Source organism: Bubalus bubalis, chromosome 1 (genome assembly GCF_019923935.1).
Source record: "Bubalus bubalis isolate 160015118507 breed Murrah chromosome 1, NDDB_SH_1, whole genome shotgun sequence".
NCBI lineage: Eukaryota > Metazoa > Chordata > Mammalia > Artiodactyla > Bovidae > Bubalus > Bubalus bubalis.
The window spans coordinates 90,662,818-90,679,725 of NC_059157.1; the positions used below are offsets into that span (position 1 = coordinate 90,662,818).

The 16,908-nt window shown below is 37.8% G+C and overlaps 1 protein-coding gene across 50 annotated transcripts in view; it reads right to left on the reverse strand.

Annotated features, from left to right (window-relative positions):
• The window catches only part of LOC102400543 (ABI family member 3 binding protein), a 295,359-nt gene that overhangs the window by 144,948 nt on the left and 133,503 nt on the right, over nucleotides 1-16,908 (reverse strand). For 45 of the 50 annotated variants that reach the window (XM_044941197.2, XM_044941151.2, XM_044941117.2 and 42 more), the window contains exons 7-11: nucleotides 11,209-11,257; nucleotides 10,199-10,270; nucleotides 9,569-9,661; nucleotides 1,992-2,069; nucleotides 26-100 (exon numbers count right to left, since the gene is read on the reverse strand). In XM_044941197.2, coding sequence (XP_044797132.2) covers nucleotides 26-100; nucleotides 1,992-2,069; nucleotides 9,569-9,661; nucleotides 10,199-10,270; nucleotides 11,209-11,257 — 367 coding nt within the window. The remainder of the gene's footprint in view (nucleotides 1-25; nucleotides 101-1,991; nucleotides 2,070-9,568; nucleotides 9,662-10,198; nucleotides 10,271-11,208; nucleotides 11,258-16,908) is intronic. The other 5 variants (XM_044941166.2, XM_044941140.2, XM_044941123.2 and 2 more) reach the window with 1 other exon arrangement.

A 16,908-nucleotide genomic window follows, 5' to 3' on the forward strand; every position in this document is an offset into this window, starting at 1 on the left:
AAAAAGAAAAACTTCTGAGAATTACCCAGTGTTGTTTCTGAAATGTCTAATGCACTAGACACAGTGGGCTTAGTGGTTCTTGGAACTGATTCAGGAGTCACTGGAAGGGAAAAAAGATGACTTTACAAATTAAGATAAAATGAACAACTCAGGACCATAGGGTACTGCTGTTGCCCTTTAGAATTAGAACCAACATGTATACAGACCAATTCTTTTCAAGTTAATTATGGTAAGGGTTCCCTGGCTTGGCCCAGTGTCTGAACTGACACCTCCTTCCAACCATTCCCTTCTGGGTTTGTCCACTCTCCAGGTATTTCAAAAAGCACATGGAATTGACCTTCATGGAATCACTTTACAGATTATTCATAATTTCTTGTATGTCTTTTTTTCTCTTTATCTCCAGAACTTAGCACAAACTCTGGAGAATAATAAGCAAGCACATGATAAATATTTATTAAATGAGTTAATACATGGGCAGCTAAAAGAATGACCCAGGGCAAAAAGATTTATTTAGAACTATTACATTATAGGAATTCTCTTTTCCAAACTGCAGTGAACATGCAAAGCTTAGAGGTGGGTTGAAATTATAAGGATTCAAGTGCTAAGTCACAGAGTTATTTCAAGTGCTAGATCAAAGGTAAAGATGACCCTCAGGTAAATAGTTTTTAAGAACTAAGAACCAGGATCACTGAAATCTGGCATGAATTGTGAGCTACACAATTCCAGAATTTTGTAGGGTAAGGATATGAAATAAACACAATAACAGTGAATAATAAATTGTTAAGTTTATCTAAGCATTTCTGAAGTGGAAAGTCCCGAGGAAGTTTTGGCAGAGAACTAAGAAATCTATAGACGCCCTCATCATATACTATGCCAAGAGAAGAAGTATCATTGGGAAAAGTCGACAGAATCTCCACTGGGTCATGCCTATCCTTTTTTTTTCTTGTATTTACCAATTAGACTGAAGTCAGAAAACTACCTAGGAATTTCATTTAAATGGATTACTCCAGCATCAGATTATACCTTTCCTCCAATTTCTATGAAGGTAGGGAGGGGATGGAAGGTCCTTCTCTCACCTTCAGTCAGGACCAAATACTTCTTACTCTGTCAGAAATATTTCTACTTGAATAGGTTTATTGAAATAAGGTCATTTTATTTCCCCACCAATCTTTATCATCTCTGTACAAGTTATGAGTCAGAGTTTAGTACAAGGTAAATATCACTGATTTTTCAATTTACAGCAGTTTTATGGATGAAAAACTCACTTTAGATTGGAGTTACTTTGCTAAATGAAGATTTAGGGGAATCCTTGCTAGGTATTTGTTTCACCGAGTCCTGAATGAGGTGGTACTGCTCTGGCAAAGAGTCTGTAGTTCAGAAAATAATGTTTTCCTGATGGGCTGGACTTGGGCAGTTTGTTCACAGAAAAAATGCTGAATGTTTGTTAGTAATGGTTGATAAACTGGGGAAAATGCACACTGAATTTATTCTTCAAAGGATTTTTAAAATGAACTATTATGTATTTTCTTCATGAAGGTCGTTAATCTTCAACAGCCATTTACTAAATTATTCCAGGGTACTTTCATAGATCAAAGTATGGATAATGGTATTTTTTTAAACCAATCACTTGTGAAAGTAAAGAACTGAAAAATGCTCTCATGTCTTCTTATAAATGGAAAGCACCAAAATCATGGCATTACATCTTAGTATAAAAATATTTCAGAACGTTGAGGTAACAATTTTCACCTGGAGTGAATAATGCAGGTTCTATTGTTACAGATCAGTTATATAATTCAATTGTTCATTTTGCATCTGTTGTTTTCCCAAACATTAAAGACCCAGAGTCTCCTATTGTTGTGTGCTTATGATCAAAATAAACTTCCTACTGGCTCTTCACTGAAAAAAAAAAATACAGGCTTATCAATCACTTAATATTTGAAAAAATATATTATGTATTTTCTCAAAGTTAATAAACATAGGGATCTCATTACCTGTTATGGGCAGTGCTGGAATTTTTTCTACCTCTGGTGTTTTAGATTCAGCAGGCAATGCCAAGGTTTCATTCTTAGCTAAAAAATCAGAGAACAAACAATTTACCTCACTTCCTCATAACAGTGTCCAAATATAATTCCCTCAAAACAATCAACCAACAGACTATTTCAAGACTATTCTGCTAGTATCCCTTCCCACCAGGCAGTCAATACAATTACTGTGCATTTCTACCAGTGATTAGGATTAGTAGTGGCAGCCTTCAGAATTCCTTCTCATTAACCCTAGGTACTACTTTAAGATCTAAGTTGGCACTGGAAGGAAGAAAAAAAATGACAACCCAGTACTTGGCTAGCTCTCAAGTCATTCTGATTCACAAACAGAGTTTCTTGAAGACATAGGTTGTATAGCAAAATGCTCCCTGGAATTTTATACTCAATTACTCCTAATTAAAAAAAAATTTTTTTTAATGGAAAAGAAATTATCCATTATTATATATGGTAAAAATGTAATAGGTTATGGCAATACAGTTTTAGAAAAACATAAATAATGTACACAGGAAACTAAGATATTTGAAGATATTTATGGTTAAAAATTACAAAAGGTTATTTATTTGAGCCACATATCAACATAGATATTTTCTTTGGGTCTGTGTGGGAATTCAGTGTAAAAAATGAAATCTGTTTTTCTTTTTTTTCCTCTTCTGACAACTATTCAGGAAACTTCTAAAATTCAGGTATTCTTCTTCAACGAAAGTACATTTCTGTGCCAGAGCTACCCAATGATTAAGACATTCTCCATTTCAAAAAATGCATGTAGGATTAATTCGATTCATCTATTTGGCACACTGAATCAATGACCTACTTACAATATTTTGAAAGTCTAGTAACATGAAAGAATTCATTTTTCTTTGAGATCCACTGATCATGTCACCTAGAACTGATTATAATCAGATGGGATAAAATCCCATCTTAAGCCTTAAGTCTTAAGGCTATAAGGAACTCTTTGGGTTTCTTAACTTTGGCACTACTGACATTTGTGACTGTATATTTTCTTTTCTTTTCTTTTTTTTATTATGGGGGCCTTTCGTGTGAAATGTAGGATATTCAACAGTATTTCTGGGCTTTATGCACTGGATTCCACAGCTGGACAACCAAAATATCTCTACTGTGCTTAGCTGCTCAGTGTCTTGACTCTCTGCAACCCCAAGGACTGTAACCCACGAAGCTCCTCTGTCCTTGGGGATTCTCTAGGCAAGAATACTAAGGTCGGGTACCAGGCCCTCCTCCAGGGGATCTTCCCAACCCAACCCAGGGATTTAACCCAGGTCTCCTGCATTGCAGGCATATTCTTTACCATCTGTGCCACCAGGGAAGTCCAAGAATACTGGAGTGGAAAGCCAATCCCTTCTCCAGGGGAACTTTCTGACCCAGGAATCGAACCAGGGTCTCCTGCACTGCAGGAGGATTCTTCTCCATCTGAGCTACCCGGGAAGCCCAAAAATGTCTCTGCTGCTGCTGCTGCTAAGTTGCTTCAGTTGTGTCCGACTCAGTGTGACCCCATAGATGGCAGCCCACCAGGCTCCGCCGTCCCTGGGATTCTCCAGGCAAGAACACTGGAGTGGGTTGCCATTTCCTTCTCCAATGCATGAAAGTGAAAAGTGAAAGCGAAGCCGCTCAGTCATGTCTGACTCTTCGCGACCCCATGGACTGCAGCCTACCAGGCTCCACCGTGGGATTTTCCAGGCAAGAGTACCGGAGTGGGTTTCCATTGCCTTCTCCGAAAAATGTCTCTAGACACTGCCAAATATCCCAGAGTGGGAAGAAGGGGAAAGTGAAAGTGAAGTCGCTCAGTCATGTCTGACTCTTTGCGACCCCATGGACTATAGCCTACCAGGCTTCTCCGACCGTGGGATTCTCCAGGCAAGAATATTGGAGTCTGGAGTCGGTTGCCAGAAGAAGGGGAGGGGGGAGATAAATTTTCCTCTGTTGAAAACTACTGATCTAATCTGTTCTCTCAAAGTTCTTTAAGGATGCAAATTTTGTAATTTCCTCCCGGAGTTTACATCACCGACATAAAGATCATTTTCTTCTTTTCAGTTAACATGGGCACAAAACACTTCTTTTTTGATGATCTTAAAGACAATTATAAAGTCATGCCTTTCACAAAGACCATGGAAGCAAATCAATTTTCAGTCTGTATCATGGAAGCATACAATCGATTCCTAGAGCTAATGATTTTCAGGAGTGATTTGAACCGCTAGGAACAGGCGTCACAAGTGCCATTTCCTCGCCTTAGCTATCCGTCAAGTGTGCATTCTCTGTTTCTGTGCACGGGAAGCTGCACAACATGTCTATACAACAGAAATGTTTAATACCATTGTTCAATTAGTGTAGCAGGGCATAACAAGAAGGGACTTTTTCTGGAATAACTAGAAAACTAAACAGATTCAGCATAATTTTATGATAAATCCTTTTTTAGATTTCTAAATCTCATCAACATTTCTTTTCTGCTTCTTTTGTAGTCAGAACTTTGGTTTAGAACTGTGATTGCTGGCACAGGAAAAAAAACCTTCAGATTACAATTTTTAAAATTTATTTTTTAATTGAAGGAAAATTACAATGTTGTGTTTTCTGCTGTACAATGATGCAAATCAGCTATAATTACACATATATCCCCTCCCTCTTGAGTCCAAACATTGATGAGCTCTAGTTTTGTTATTTTCAGCATGTAACAAAGGAAGGTTTTTCTTTAATGTAAGATTATAAGATTTATCTTCAATGTTCTTCTTTTTTAGTGTCATCTTCTCCTTCAGGATGATTTTTGCTAATCCTTTCCTTCTTGTGTAATATCCTATGCTCTTGGTAATTCCTTAGCTAACTAGGACTATGTATTTATTTATTTAAAAAATTATTTATTTTAACCTCCACATCCTAGATTTTCAGGCAATGCTCTGAACTGCTTTGTTTTAGCTCTTTATGCATGCTGTTAGGCATGCATATTAAACTAATTACAATAAATTACAATTACATTAAACTAAATTAGACTGTTAATGAAGAAAAATGGTTAACTTCCTTCCCAAGAGGTATTTGTATTCTCTACACATCGCTAATTCCTTACAGAGGCATGTGTGCATGTGCTCGGTCGTCTCCCACTCTTTGCAACCCCATAGACTGTAGCCCACCAGGCTCCTCTGTCCATGGGATTTTCCAGGCAAGAATACCAGAGTGGGCTGCCATTTCCTCCTCCAGGGGATCTTCCCAACCCAGGGAATGAACCCATGTCTCTTGCATCTACGGCATTGGCAGGTAGATTCTTTACCCACTGCACCACCTGGGAATATCGTATTTCTAAATATGGGACTTCAGACATAAGAGAAATTGGTTGAAGGGAAAGATACTTGAATGGAGACTCTTTATGACTTCTATCAAGCCATAAGTATTCACCTACACTATGCATGTACTACCAGCCTTGGCAACAGCAGAGTAAAAATGCCATGAGAGCATGGCCTCAAACCCAGGAAATTCCTTTTCCTCTCTGATTCTTCTGTATCTTTTTTCAACACAGTTGGTTCCTTTCATTCTTGGCAAGCTAAGTCTTGGTTTTGACAAACCGTTTTTATGTCCCGGGGAAGTATGTATATCACTAGTTTTTATTTCTCTCATTATTCACATCATGTATTCTCAGAACAAAAGCTATTAATTTCTTGATGTCCTGTGTTGGGATCTGCTGGAATGAGGATATTATTTTTAGGATTTGCCCCTCACACAGTATGACTTTTCTGAATGACAGTGATAAATAACTTCAGGACAGTTTATTTCTCCCTCATTGGTATAAAGAAATGTTATGCTCATTTTTCATTAAAAAAAAACCCAGTAAATCTAAAATGTTATTTGTGAACATAGTCTAAGATGGTACATTTGATGGATTTATTGGACATTTTCAAACATATTGCCTATTAGTCTCTTCAATGTGCCAGAAATTTGCCATGCATTAAAGATAGGTGTTTCCCTAGAAATAAGCTTTAAAAGGCATTTTCTATTTGCATAGAATTTTCTCCACTAAAATCACACTTAATCCTGAAGCCTTGGTGATTTGTATCAGAATTAAAAAAAAGCAGACAACAAAGCAAACCAAATGTTTAATTCTCTAAATTAGAGAAAACAAAATACTGAATTGATATTAAGGTAGCAGGTGGAAATTTGCAAAACCAAAACAAAAAAATTGGAAATAGATACTATCAAAACTAAGAACTAAAATACCTCCCAGTTCAAAAATGACAGCAGTAGTCTGGGAAAAAATTCTGTTCATTTTCAGTCTCCTTCACAAATTCTGATTTTTGTATTTTGATGAACAGATTAGGGGCTGAATAAGTAAGAAATCAGTCAGCTCCTTCCTTTTCTTTTCCTTCTAAACAAATCTTTGCCAGGCACAGGGCTAAATACATAGGCTCTGGGCAGAGAACTGGTGAGTGCAAGAGTCCTGAGCTCTGGTTCTAAACACAGGTTCACTGAGGGAATTTATTTTGGAATCCTCTTGGCTTTAGCACAGCATTTAGAGGATGTGGAGTTGAGTCTAAGGATTTATAGCTAATCAGGAGGTGATCAAGTCTGATGTACAAATTAAAGAAAGGAAGCCTAGAATCGCTCGTCTACATTCTTGTAAATAACTCACCATAAGACTAACAGATATGAATATTTTTACAGTACAAATGTAAGGACTGCACAAAATCACAAAGATCTACTGGCAAATATATTTACATCTTAATAAAATGGTGATGCCAGAGAAGGCAATGGCACCCCACTCCAGTACTCTTTCCTGGAAAATCCCATGGATGGAGGAGCCTGGTAGGTTGCAGTCCATGGGGTCGCTAAAAGTCGACTTCACTTTCACTTTTCACTTTCCTGCATTGGAGAAGGAAATGGCAACCCATTCCAGTGTTCATGACTGGAGAATCCCAGGGATGGGGGAGCATGGTGGGCTGCCGTCTATGGGGTCGCACAGAGTCGGACACGACTGAAGTGGCTTAGCAGCAGCAAAATGGTGATGCATCAATTCTGAAAAATTTTCTAAAATTATAAGAATAATAGTCCTCTGATTAATCCTCTCTATTCACTCAAGGCTTTGATCCCCTTTCTGCCAGGAAATTCTCAAATTATAGCTAAGGAGAACTTAAGAGTCTGTCTTTTAAAACTGTTACAGTCTGATTGCGTCACATCAAATAAGTGAATAGGTGAAACCTCTAGTTAGGGAGGAGAAATTAAGTCTGAGGTCACTGCATGAGTAAGATACCATGTCTGTGTAAATCACCATCATGTCTCCTCCCCTGCCACTTGTAGTTCTGGCATCAAATAATCTTTACTAAATATTTGCTGAAGAAACGTTGTTAAACAGGGGCTTGGACCTGTTTCAAACTCGTAGTATGTGAAGATTCGATTATAACAAGTGCTAAAGTTCTTAGCTAGTTCAAGGAGAATATTCTACATTTTAAAGTCTTATTCAGTTTCTACTACATCCTGCCTTATTCCTCCATATTTATCAGTGGCCCAGGACATTTACCAGAGACACATTTTCCAGACTTTAGAGGTTCTCAAATTGTGATTTCCAGATCAGCAGCATCAGTATCACCTGGGTACTAGGCAGAAATGCAAATTCTCAGGTGTCACCCCAGAAACAACTGAATCACTGGTCTGAATTCTCTCTATAGCAGAGGATCTCAACCTTGATGAAGCATGGTGAGTCCCAGCAGTGTAACAAATCCATCAGAGCTTCTCATGTTTCATCAGCGATGAGATCCTCTGCTACAGAGAGAATTCAGACCAATGTGATACTCAAATGAAGCAACTAGCTTAGCCCACTGGCCACTCCAACTATTTCCTGGGGGCCCTTTAAAGGAGTTTTGCTGTTTTTTCCCCCCAAAATTGTTGTTTTATGTTTTTTAAACACTAAAATCATATCAGGTTTTATCTGTGTGTGTGTGTGTAAGTCAAATGAGTTGTGTCCAACTCTTTGCAACCCTATGGACTGTAGCCCACCTATGGGGCTCCTCTGTCCATGGGATTCTCCAGGCAAATATATAGGAGTGAGTTGCCATGCCCTTCACCAGGGGGTCTTCCCGACCCAGGGATCAAACCTGTATCTTTTACATCTCCTGCATTGACAGGCAGGTTCTTTACCAATAGTGCCACCTGGGAAACCCTCAGGTTCTTTCTAGAAGTAGGAAACAGTATCCATCTCAAGTAAATAGTAATTCAAACAAACCTGACCTTTACCTCAGTTCCCACTGAAAATATCTAGCAGTCCCTTGATAGTATAGTATGATAAGTATAATTTACTATATAAATGTGTATATTTTGGATAATTGGATCAATATTCACTCTTCCTTCAAAAATATAAAGTAACTATTTCCCTATAGAATGTTATTTATTTGAATACCTCCAACACTCCATCCTGTCTACTTTTTACTTCTTTTTCCAATTTTTTCATTATGGTGAAAGATACATAAAAATCCTAACCGTTTTTGAACCTATACAGTTTTTGTTGAACCTGTACAGTTCAACAGTATTAAATACATTTGCAATGTTGTACAACTATCACCACCATCCATGTCCAGAACTCCCCTTATCTTGTAACACTGAATCTCTTCACCATTAAACATTAATTCCTCATTCTTCTCCTCCTCCAGTCTCTGGAAGCCACCATTCTACTCTCTGTCTCTATGAATCTCTCTACTCTAGGTATCTCAAATAAGGTATCTCAAATAACAGTCTTTTGTGTTTTGTGACTTCTTATCACTTAGCATCATGTTCTCAAGGTCCATTTATACTATAGTAAATGTCAGAATTTCCTTCCCTTTTAAAACTGAATAATTATCCATGGTGTGTATGTGTGTATATACACACATATATACACACAAATATGTATAGACACACATATATGTGTGTGTATATATATATAGACACACATACATACATACACACACCACATTTTGCTTATCCATTCATCTGTTGATGGACACTTGCATTGTTTCCACATTTTAGCTATTGTGAATAATGCTGCTGTGAATATGAATGTACAAATATCTCTTTAAGACTGCTCCCAATCCTTTTGGTTATATAACCAGAAGTGAAATTGCTGGGTCAGGTAGTTTGATCCTTGATGCTCAGATGGTAAAGCCTGTAATGTGGGAGACCTAGGTTCATGTTGGATCCCTGGACCAGAAAGAGCCCCTGGAGAAAGGAATGACTACCCACTCCACGATTCTTGCTTGGAGAATTCTATGGACAGAGAAGCCTGGCGGGTTACTGTCCATGGGGTCTCAAAGAGTCAGACAAAACTGAGCAACTAACACCTTCACTTTCTTTCATGGTAATTTTATTTTTAATTTTTTGAGGAATGGACATATCGTTTTCCACAGCAGTTGTACAGTCTTTTATTCCCATTCACATGCACATGCTTGTCTCTTTCTCTTCCCTTTGAGATCTCCAAAGCGCTCACTGGCTAGATCCCTTGGACATCCTAGGAATATCAGTGCTAATATTGTCACTGCAATATTCACATATAAATCTTGGCCGCTTACCTAACTGTGTCTTGATTGCCTCTGAAATCTCGAACATTATGGAAGTGGGAAGTTTTACGGTGGTTTCATTAAGGCCTGGGATAACAAGGTGCACTGCAAGAAAACAGATGTAATAAAAGAAAATGCATCCTGAAACAAAGCTCAGAGCATTGGAACCATGATGCTTAGAGCTTATTTTGCTTAGTCAATTTCAACCCAAAGTTTAAAAATCTAGGAAAAAATATGACAGTAAATTTTAAACATAATCTTTTTTCATATTCAGAACTGAACAACCAAAATAATGTGACTTAATCCACAGACTTAAAAATTGTAGAATGCCTCCTTAAGATTAAAAACACCATTACTAATAATAACTTTTAAGAGAGTTCTTCAATATGACAAAGACTCTCTCACAATAGCAACAGGTAGGCAGGTAGGAGGGGAGCCAATAGGTACAGGCTGGAGTTGTTTCCCTAACACTCCTGGATCCTAGCCTGGAATGGACACAAGCCAGGATGCTAAACAATGAAAGGAAATGAACCAACATCGATTTAGCAGACCTGCACACAGTGTAAAATTCTATAACAGCCTTGTTATCAAAACAAGAGCCTGATTTGTTTAATGTAGATGTAGATTTCAAGGCAGACTCACCCAGTATTGTTCCTCCATAGGGGGTCTTATCTGGAGATTTAGTTGAGGCCCTGTGTGTAACATTCTGAATCACTGTTGAAAGACCAAAAGATAATAGTGTGAATGGAAAAAAAAAAAAAATACAGTCAAGAAGCAGAATGAAGCTAATAACGTAAAGCCATCTGCACTGGAGAAATCTGATCCTTTTTTAATTAATAGAAAGGAATTCACTGGGCTGGCTACACAACCAACAAAAGAGCTAGAAGGCACATCCTAACACCTATGCCTTTAAGTAAAGAAAGTGTTCCATTCTAATTAGCTTAAAATTTCCTTTCTCAGCTCCACTCCCTGCAGCCTACCCAAGTTAAATAACTTGCACAAATGAGGCAATGACACACTCAGTAAATAAAATGAATTAGAAAATGTATATCCTCAAAGCAAAGACGCTATGGATAAGTCCAATACTAACTGGCCCCATTTTGAAAATACACTTGAGGCACTGTGTTTTCTTAAAAATGAATTAGTATTTTAAGTGCCCAATCTCTTCCACCACAAAACTTTCTGGAAATAATTGAGTCTTAAATAATTTGAAAAATTGAAAGTCAAAACAAAAATGACTAGATGCTGAAATAAGACATAACTCTTGAGATCTGGATTTCTTTACAGTTCTTAAAGTGAGCTCTAAATCACAGTTATCATTTCATTAATCCAAAATATCCTATTAATGACTTCCTACATCTAAATGATCTTAATCCTGAAGAAAGCCACACATATTTAATTGTTTTTTTTTAAAATTTAACACTTGTTAGGGTTGTTCTTTCCCCAGATGTTCAACCAATATGCCTTGCCAAGACCTGGCCTATTTGTAGAGTCAAAATTATCTGTTAACTTCTAATTTACTAGGCAATTATTTTTCAAAAAAATAAGCATAAATATTTTTTTAAAAAATATGTGCTATGTTTAATTATCTCAGTTTAAAAAGCATATTAAAATAGTTCTAAGCATATGTCCAGAGCAGACATGCAAATTACCTTGCTTGATGATTGTCACTGGGATTAGCTTTCTTGGGACATATGCTGGCTGAAAAGAGAAAGAGATACAGCTTTTGAGTTATGAGTTAACTTAAAAAATAATTTTAATACTGGAAGTAGTCCTTTCTTGCCTTATGTGAAGCTCTCCATGACACTGGTTTAACGGTTGCTGGAAAGATCTTTAGTACATATATCTGCCTCTGTTTTATTGCATTCATTTATTTTTTCCCCATAAATGTCCAAAGATTTGACAGAAGCAGTTCCTTCAAAATTCCCATTAGTTTGGTTTACTTAGAAACTGCAATGGAAAGAAGTGAAATCCTCTGGATTGAATCCTAGTGTATTTTCACTTAATTTGAACCAGTGAACCAGTCAAATTCTGTCTTTATATTCCCTCTCAAAAAAAGATTTTAAGCTATACATTCTTTTAAAACCAATCAGAATAGCATTGAAACATGTATATTATCATCTGTAAAATAGATGACCAGTGCAGGTTCCATGCCTAAAGCAGGGCATCCAAAGCCAGTTCTCTGGGACAACCCAGAGGGACGGGGTGGGGAGAGAGGAGGGAGGGGGTTCAGGATGGGGGAGACACATGTATACCTGCGGCGATTCATGGTGATGTATGGCAAAAACCATCACCACGCTGTAAAGTAATTATCTTCCAATTAAACAAATAAATAAATTTTAAAAACCAATCAACCAACCCTACAGTTGTTACAGGATGTCCCACTGCTGCTTCAGACACACAACCACTGTGAACTCCTGATGCTAAGCTTTTCCTTGCCCAGGAAGGCAGAGCTGGGACTCAGATCCAGACATTCCCACTTCCAAAGCCTGCAGTTTTAACAACTGTGTATGTATTTATGCCCAGAGGACCTCAAAATTGGAAGGGCAGGTCTCAGAGGACTGTGACTTCTCCCTTCTTCCAAATTCCCTCAGATGTCCCACAGTAAGTTTGGATGTCATGGAGAGAGCGACTTGAACTAGGGGCACATTTAGTGTTAACCTCACAGTGGAGTCCTCACTGGGGATAGTGAGCCAAGGATAAGACAGCCAAGAGAGAGGCATGAAACAGGATAAAAGAACAGCAGGAAATATACAGAGCAGAATTAGATTGAGCTAAAGGGGTAAGTTGGAGAAGGCAATGGCAATCCACTCCAGTACTCTTGCCTGGAAAATCCCATGGACAGAGGAGCCTGGTAGGCTGCAGTCCATGGGGTTGCGAAGAGTCGGACACGACTGAGCGACATCACTTTCACTTTTCACTTTCATACATTGGAGAAGGAAATGGCAACCCACTCCAGTGTTCTTGCCTGGAGACTCCCAGGGACAGCGGAGCCTGGTGGGCCGCCGTCTATGGGGTCGCACAGAGTCGGACAGGACTGAAGCGACTTAGCGGCAGCAGTACCTGTATGTTCAACTATTAAAAATTACAAGACATACTAAAACACCAAAATTAGTCAGAAGGGACAGAGCATTCAAAGCAGACATGGTAGAGATGCCAGCATTATCAAACCAGAAACACTTGAAACAACCGTGGTTACTATGTTAAAAGCTTGCAATGGGGCCGCACAGAGTCAGACACGACTGAAGCGACTTAGTGGTAGTAGTAAAGGGGTAAGTAAGCATGACATTGATTTTCTGAAGCTTGGTTTAACCTGGATGCATGGTATAGATATTCCCGGTACTAGACCTGCTGACAATCCAGGATGTAGTGAATGAGATCCTTAACCACACAGGTGTTTAAAGTTGTGAGCAAAGAAGATTTGTTCACATGCTCCCATTCTGATAAACAATATACCCATAACAAAGAAGGGCCACAATACCATGCTTACTGTTGGCTATTTTTCTTCTTGTATTAAAGTCCTTACATTTAAAAAACACAGAAAATAAAAGTTTACTAATTATTTTCAAAAGAAGCATCTTTATTTCTTGCATTGTATTTGGACCCAGTGCTGTAGGGCAAATGCTTGCATTGCCCCACAAACTTGTATGTTGAAACTTAATCCCCAGTGTGATGGCATTTGGAGGTGGGGCCTTTGGAAGTAAATAACTCCACGTGGGTGGAGACCCGATGAATGGGATTAGTGCTCTTATGAAAGAGAACCCGGAGAACTCCCTCCACCCTTCTGCCATGTGAGATAGTTGTGAGCCAGAAGTGAGCTCTCCCCAGACATTAAATCTGCCGGTGCCTTAACACTGACTTCCCAGGCTCCATAACTGTGAGAACTCATTTATTGTTTAAGCCATCCACCCAGTCTGCGGTATTTTTGTTATAGCAGCCCTGATGAACTAAGACATCCAGTAATTTCCCACTTAGCAATCTAGCCTAAGGAAGTAGTAGAAGAGAGAATCATCATTTTGTATAACAGTGTTTATTACCACAATGTGAAACAATCTCATCATTCCAAAGCAGAGGTTTTGTTAAATAAATTATGGTTAAAATTTCTGACATTTATTTAACAAAGTGGGAAGTATGTATAGTATAAATGTAAAGGATACAAATTTATATTTATATTATAACCTAATTGTATAACAATATGTGTATAGACAAAAGACCAAAAGGAAATATATCATAGTCATTTTTTAAATGGTAGTAATTTCTTATAATCTGATATTTTATTTTATGTACCTTTCTATATTTTCCAAGTTCTTTACAGGGGTGAATTACATTTATAACTAGGAAAAGCTATTATAAACAGCAGTCTGTTACGCTTCTGTAGTGCATGGCTCATACACTATTGGTCAAAAGAGGAATGATGTAAATATAATTTATTCACAACTTTGCCCAAGCAAGGGAAGAGGAACAGCAGGAACACAAGTATAGCCATCAGAAGGAAATAAAAAAAAAATAGTTCAACTTTGATGTCATACTGGCAGAGAACCTCTTGGTTTATCATAAGAAAATTAAATAAGTGCACTTGCCCAGAGGATCCTTCTTCCCCAGGCCCAGGACCCTGTCTTGATGTGTCCACCTTACCTTCACCTGTCCTGCTTCAGTGAAGGGGTTGCCATCCATAGTCTCTATCATTCCTGAGCATTTAAATCCTTGCTGCGGCAAACTCCAGTCTCATGGGAGATTTTTGCCAGGGGAGCCACAGTATTGTTCCAGGTGCTACTAATATTTTTTGAGAGTTGTGGCTACAGTTCCAAAGATTTTTGAATGGCTGGTCCTCTTTTTGCCCCACGAGTCTTGCCGTTTAGTGTATGTTTTGCAGAGTGTGAAGTGTTCAGAGACACATCACATTATAGCAGAAACACCTATGTGCTGCTGTGTCGGTGGCATTATCCCAGAATGTATTTCCTTTGCTGTGGATGATTTATTTCAAAGAAGTTTTTGACAAAAAGAGATAGAAAATATTTCATTCTTGACATAATGGAACACAGTCTCTGTTTGGGTTCTTATCTGAGTACAGACTAGTCTTCTATTAAGATGATGACAAGACCATATCTGTGCCGCCAGAAAATAAGGAAATCATTTAGTTGCAGAATCCAATTCTTTCTAGATCTTATAATTATTCTCTTGCCTAATTAGCAATCCAAAGATGCACCAAGTCTAATGAGCAAGTACTAACTCCCTCTAAGAAGGTTTTTTTTAATTGAAATATAGTTAATTTTACAGTGTTGTGTTAGTTTCAGGTGTACAGTAAAGTGACTCACATTATAAGAATATATATATAAACACATTTTTTTCAGGTTCTTTTCCTCTATAGATTATTATATATTACTATATATATTATATTTCCTGTGCTAGAGGAATAGGAATTATTAATATATTTCCCTGTGCTATAGAGGTTCTTGTTGGTTATCTATTTTATATAGTGGCATATATATGTTAATGGCAAACTCTCTCTAATTTCTCTCTCCCCTCTCCTTTCCCCTTTGGTAACCATAAATTTGTGTTCTATGTCTGTAGGTCTATTTCTGTTTTGTGTATCATTTCATTTGTATCATTTTTTTTACATTTCACATATAAGCGATATCAGATGATATTTGTCTTGCTTCCTGGGCTTCATGTGTGTGTGCTCAGTCGTGTCTAACTCTTTGCAACCCTATGGACTGCGGCCTTGCCAGGCTCCTTGAATTTTCCTGGCAAGAATACTGGAGTGGGTTGCCATTCCCTTCCCCAGGGGCTTTTCCCAACCCAGGAATGAACCTGGATCTCTTGCATTGCAGGCCGATTCTTTACCACTTGAGACACCAGGAAAGCCCTAAGGAAATTCACTTTTACCACTTTTCAGGGGACGTTGTAGCTGAGTATCCAGTTGGCGAGATTCAGTGGGAAGAGGATGCGGAAGTGGTAAAAGGCAATGTCCCTGATGGTCCATCCAGCTTCCTTTTCAGTCCTGGTTAGGGAAAACCCACTCAAATCTAGCAATGACCACAGCAGCAGTAACCAAACACCGTGGGGGACTTTAGATTCACTCTGCATTGCACTACCTTTCCCCTGATACTAGTTTTAAAAAATTAAAGTTAAGAAAAGAAATAGTAACACCAGGATGCTATTCTTTGCGAGTTACTCTTTACAGCTTTGTCCGTTTGGTGTTTTTGTGACATCAGCATATCCACTGTTGATTTAACTTTTTCATGAGGCCCCAGGGAGTCGCTAAGGGTTGCTCAAAATCAAATTTCAATGACTCAAGATCTAAACCACGTGAGAAGAATTTGGGCCTGTTACATCCTGGTTTTAATCCATTTTTAGGATGTCCCGATGAAAGTTATGAAAGATACTGACTCAGTCTAACAGCTGACTAAAGGTGACTCTAACATCCTTCTTGTGATAATTGCTGTATTTCTGGTCAGCTAGGGAGGAATCAGAAATCCACCTTTGGTGATACTGGTGGTGTAGATATGAAGTTTTAAAGTTTCTGCTTAGGTCAATGATTGCTAGGAATGGAAGGGCATCTATGTATTCACTGCACACAGTCTTTGGGTGTGTGGGGGAGAGATCAGACTATATTTCTCTTTATTTACTCATCTACTAACTGTTACACTTTAAAAACTGATACTACTTCTCTTTTTGCCAATGATAGACATGGCCTTTTTAAAAGACAGGCGGACCTCTGATGGAAAAAAATGGAAGGGCGAAAATAGATGTCTATTTTAGGGGAATTTTGATTCTCAGGAGATTTGGATTAATTCAGTAATTAAACTTAAAATTTTAAAATACCTGTTAATAAATGCTATATATTTCAGAAATTCATTGGTTAGTGAACTAGTCAGATGACTAAGTTTTTAAAAACTTATTTAATAATATATTAAAGTTAGCCATCATTCTTTTATATTTTTTATATAATAAAGCTTAATGAACTTATTTACAAAACAGTCTTACAGATATGGGAAAAAAAATCTTATGGTTATCAAAGAGGAAACACAAGGGGGAGGGATAAATCGGGAGCTTGGGATTAACACACACACACTATTGTATATAATATAGATAACCAAGGTCGTACTATGTAGCACAGGGAGCTCTATTCAATATTCTGTAGTAACTTACATGAGAAAAGAATCTGAAAAAGAATGAATGAGTGTATATGTATAACTGAATCACTTTGCTGTACACCTGAAACTATTAATAGCACAGCATTGTAAATCAATAATAATCCAATAAAATAAAAAAAAAGACAGACAGTAGACATTAGATTTAACCTTGATAAAAACAGGGTTCTTGCTTCCCAATATGAAGAAAATAGCCCA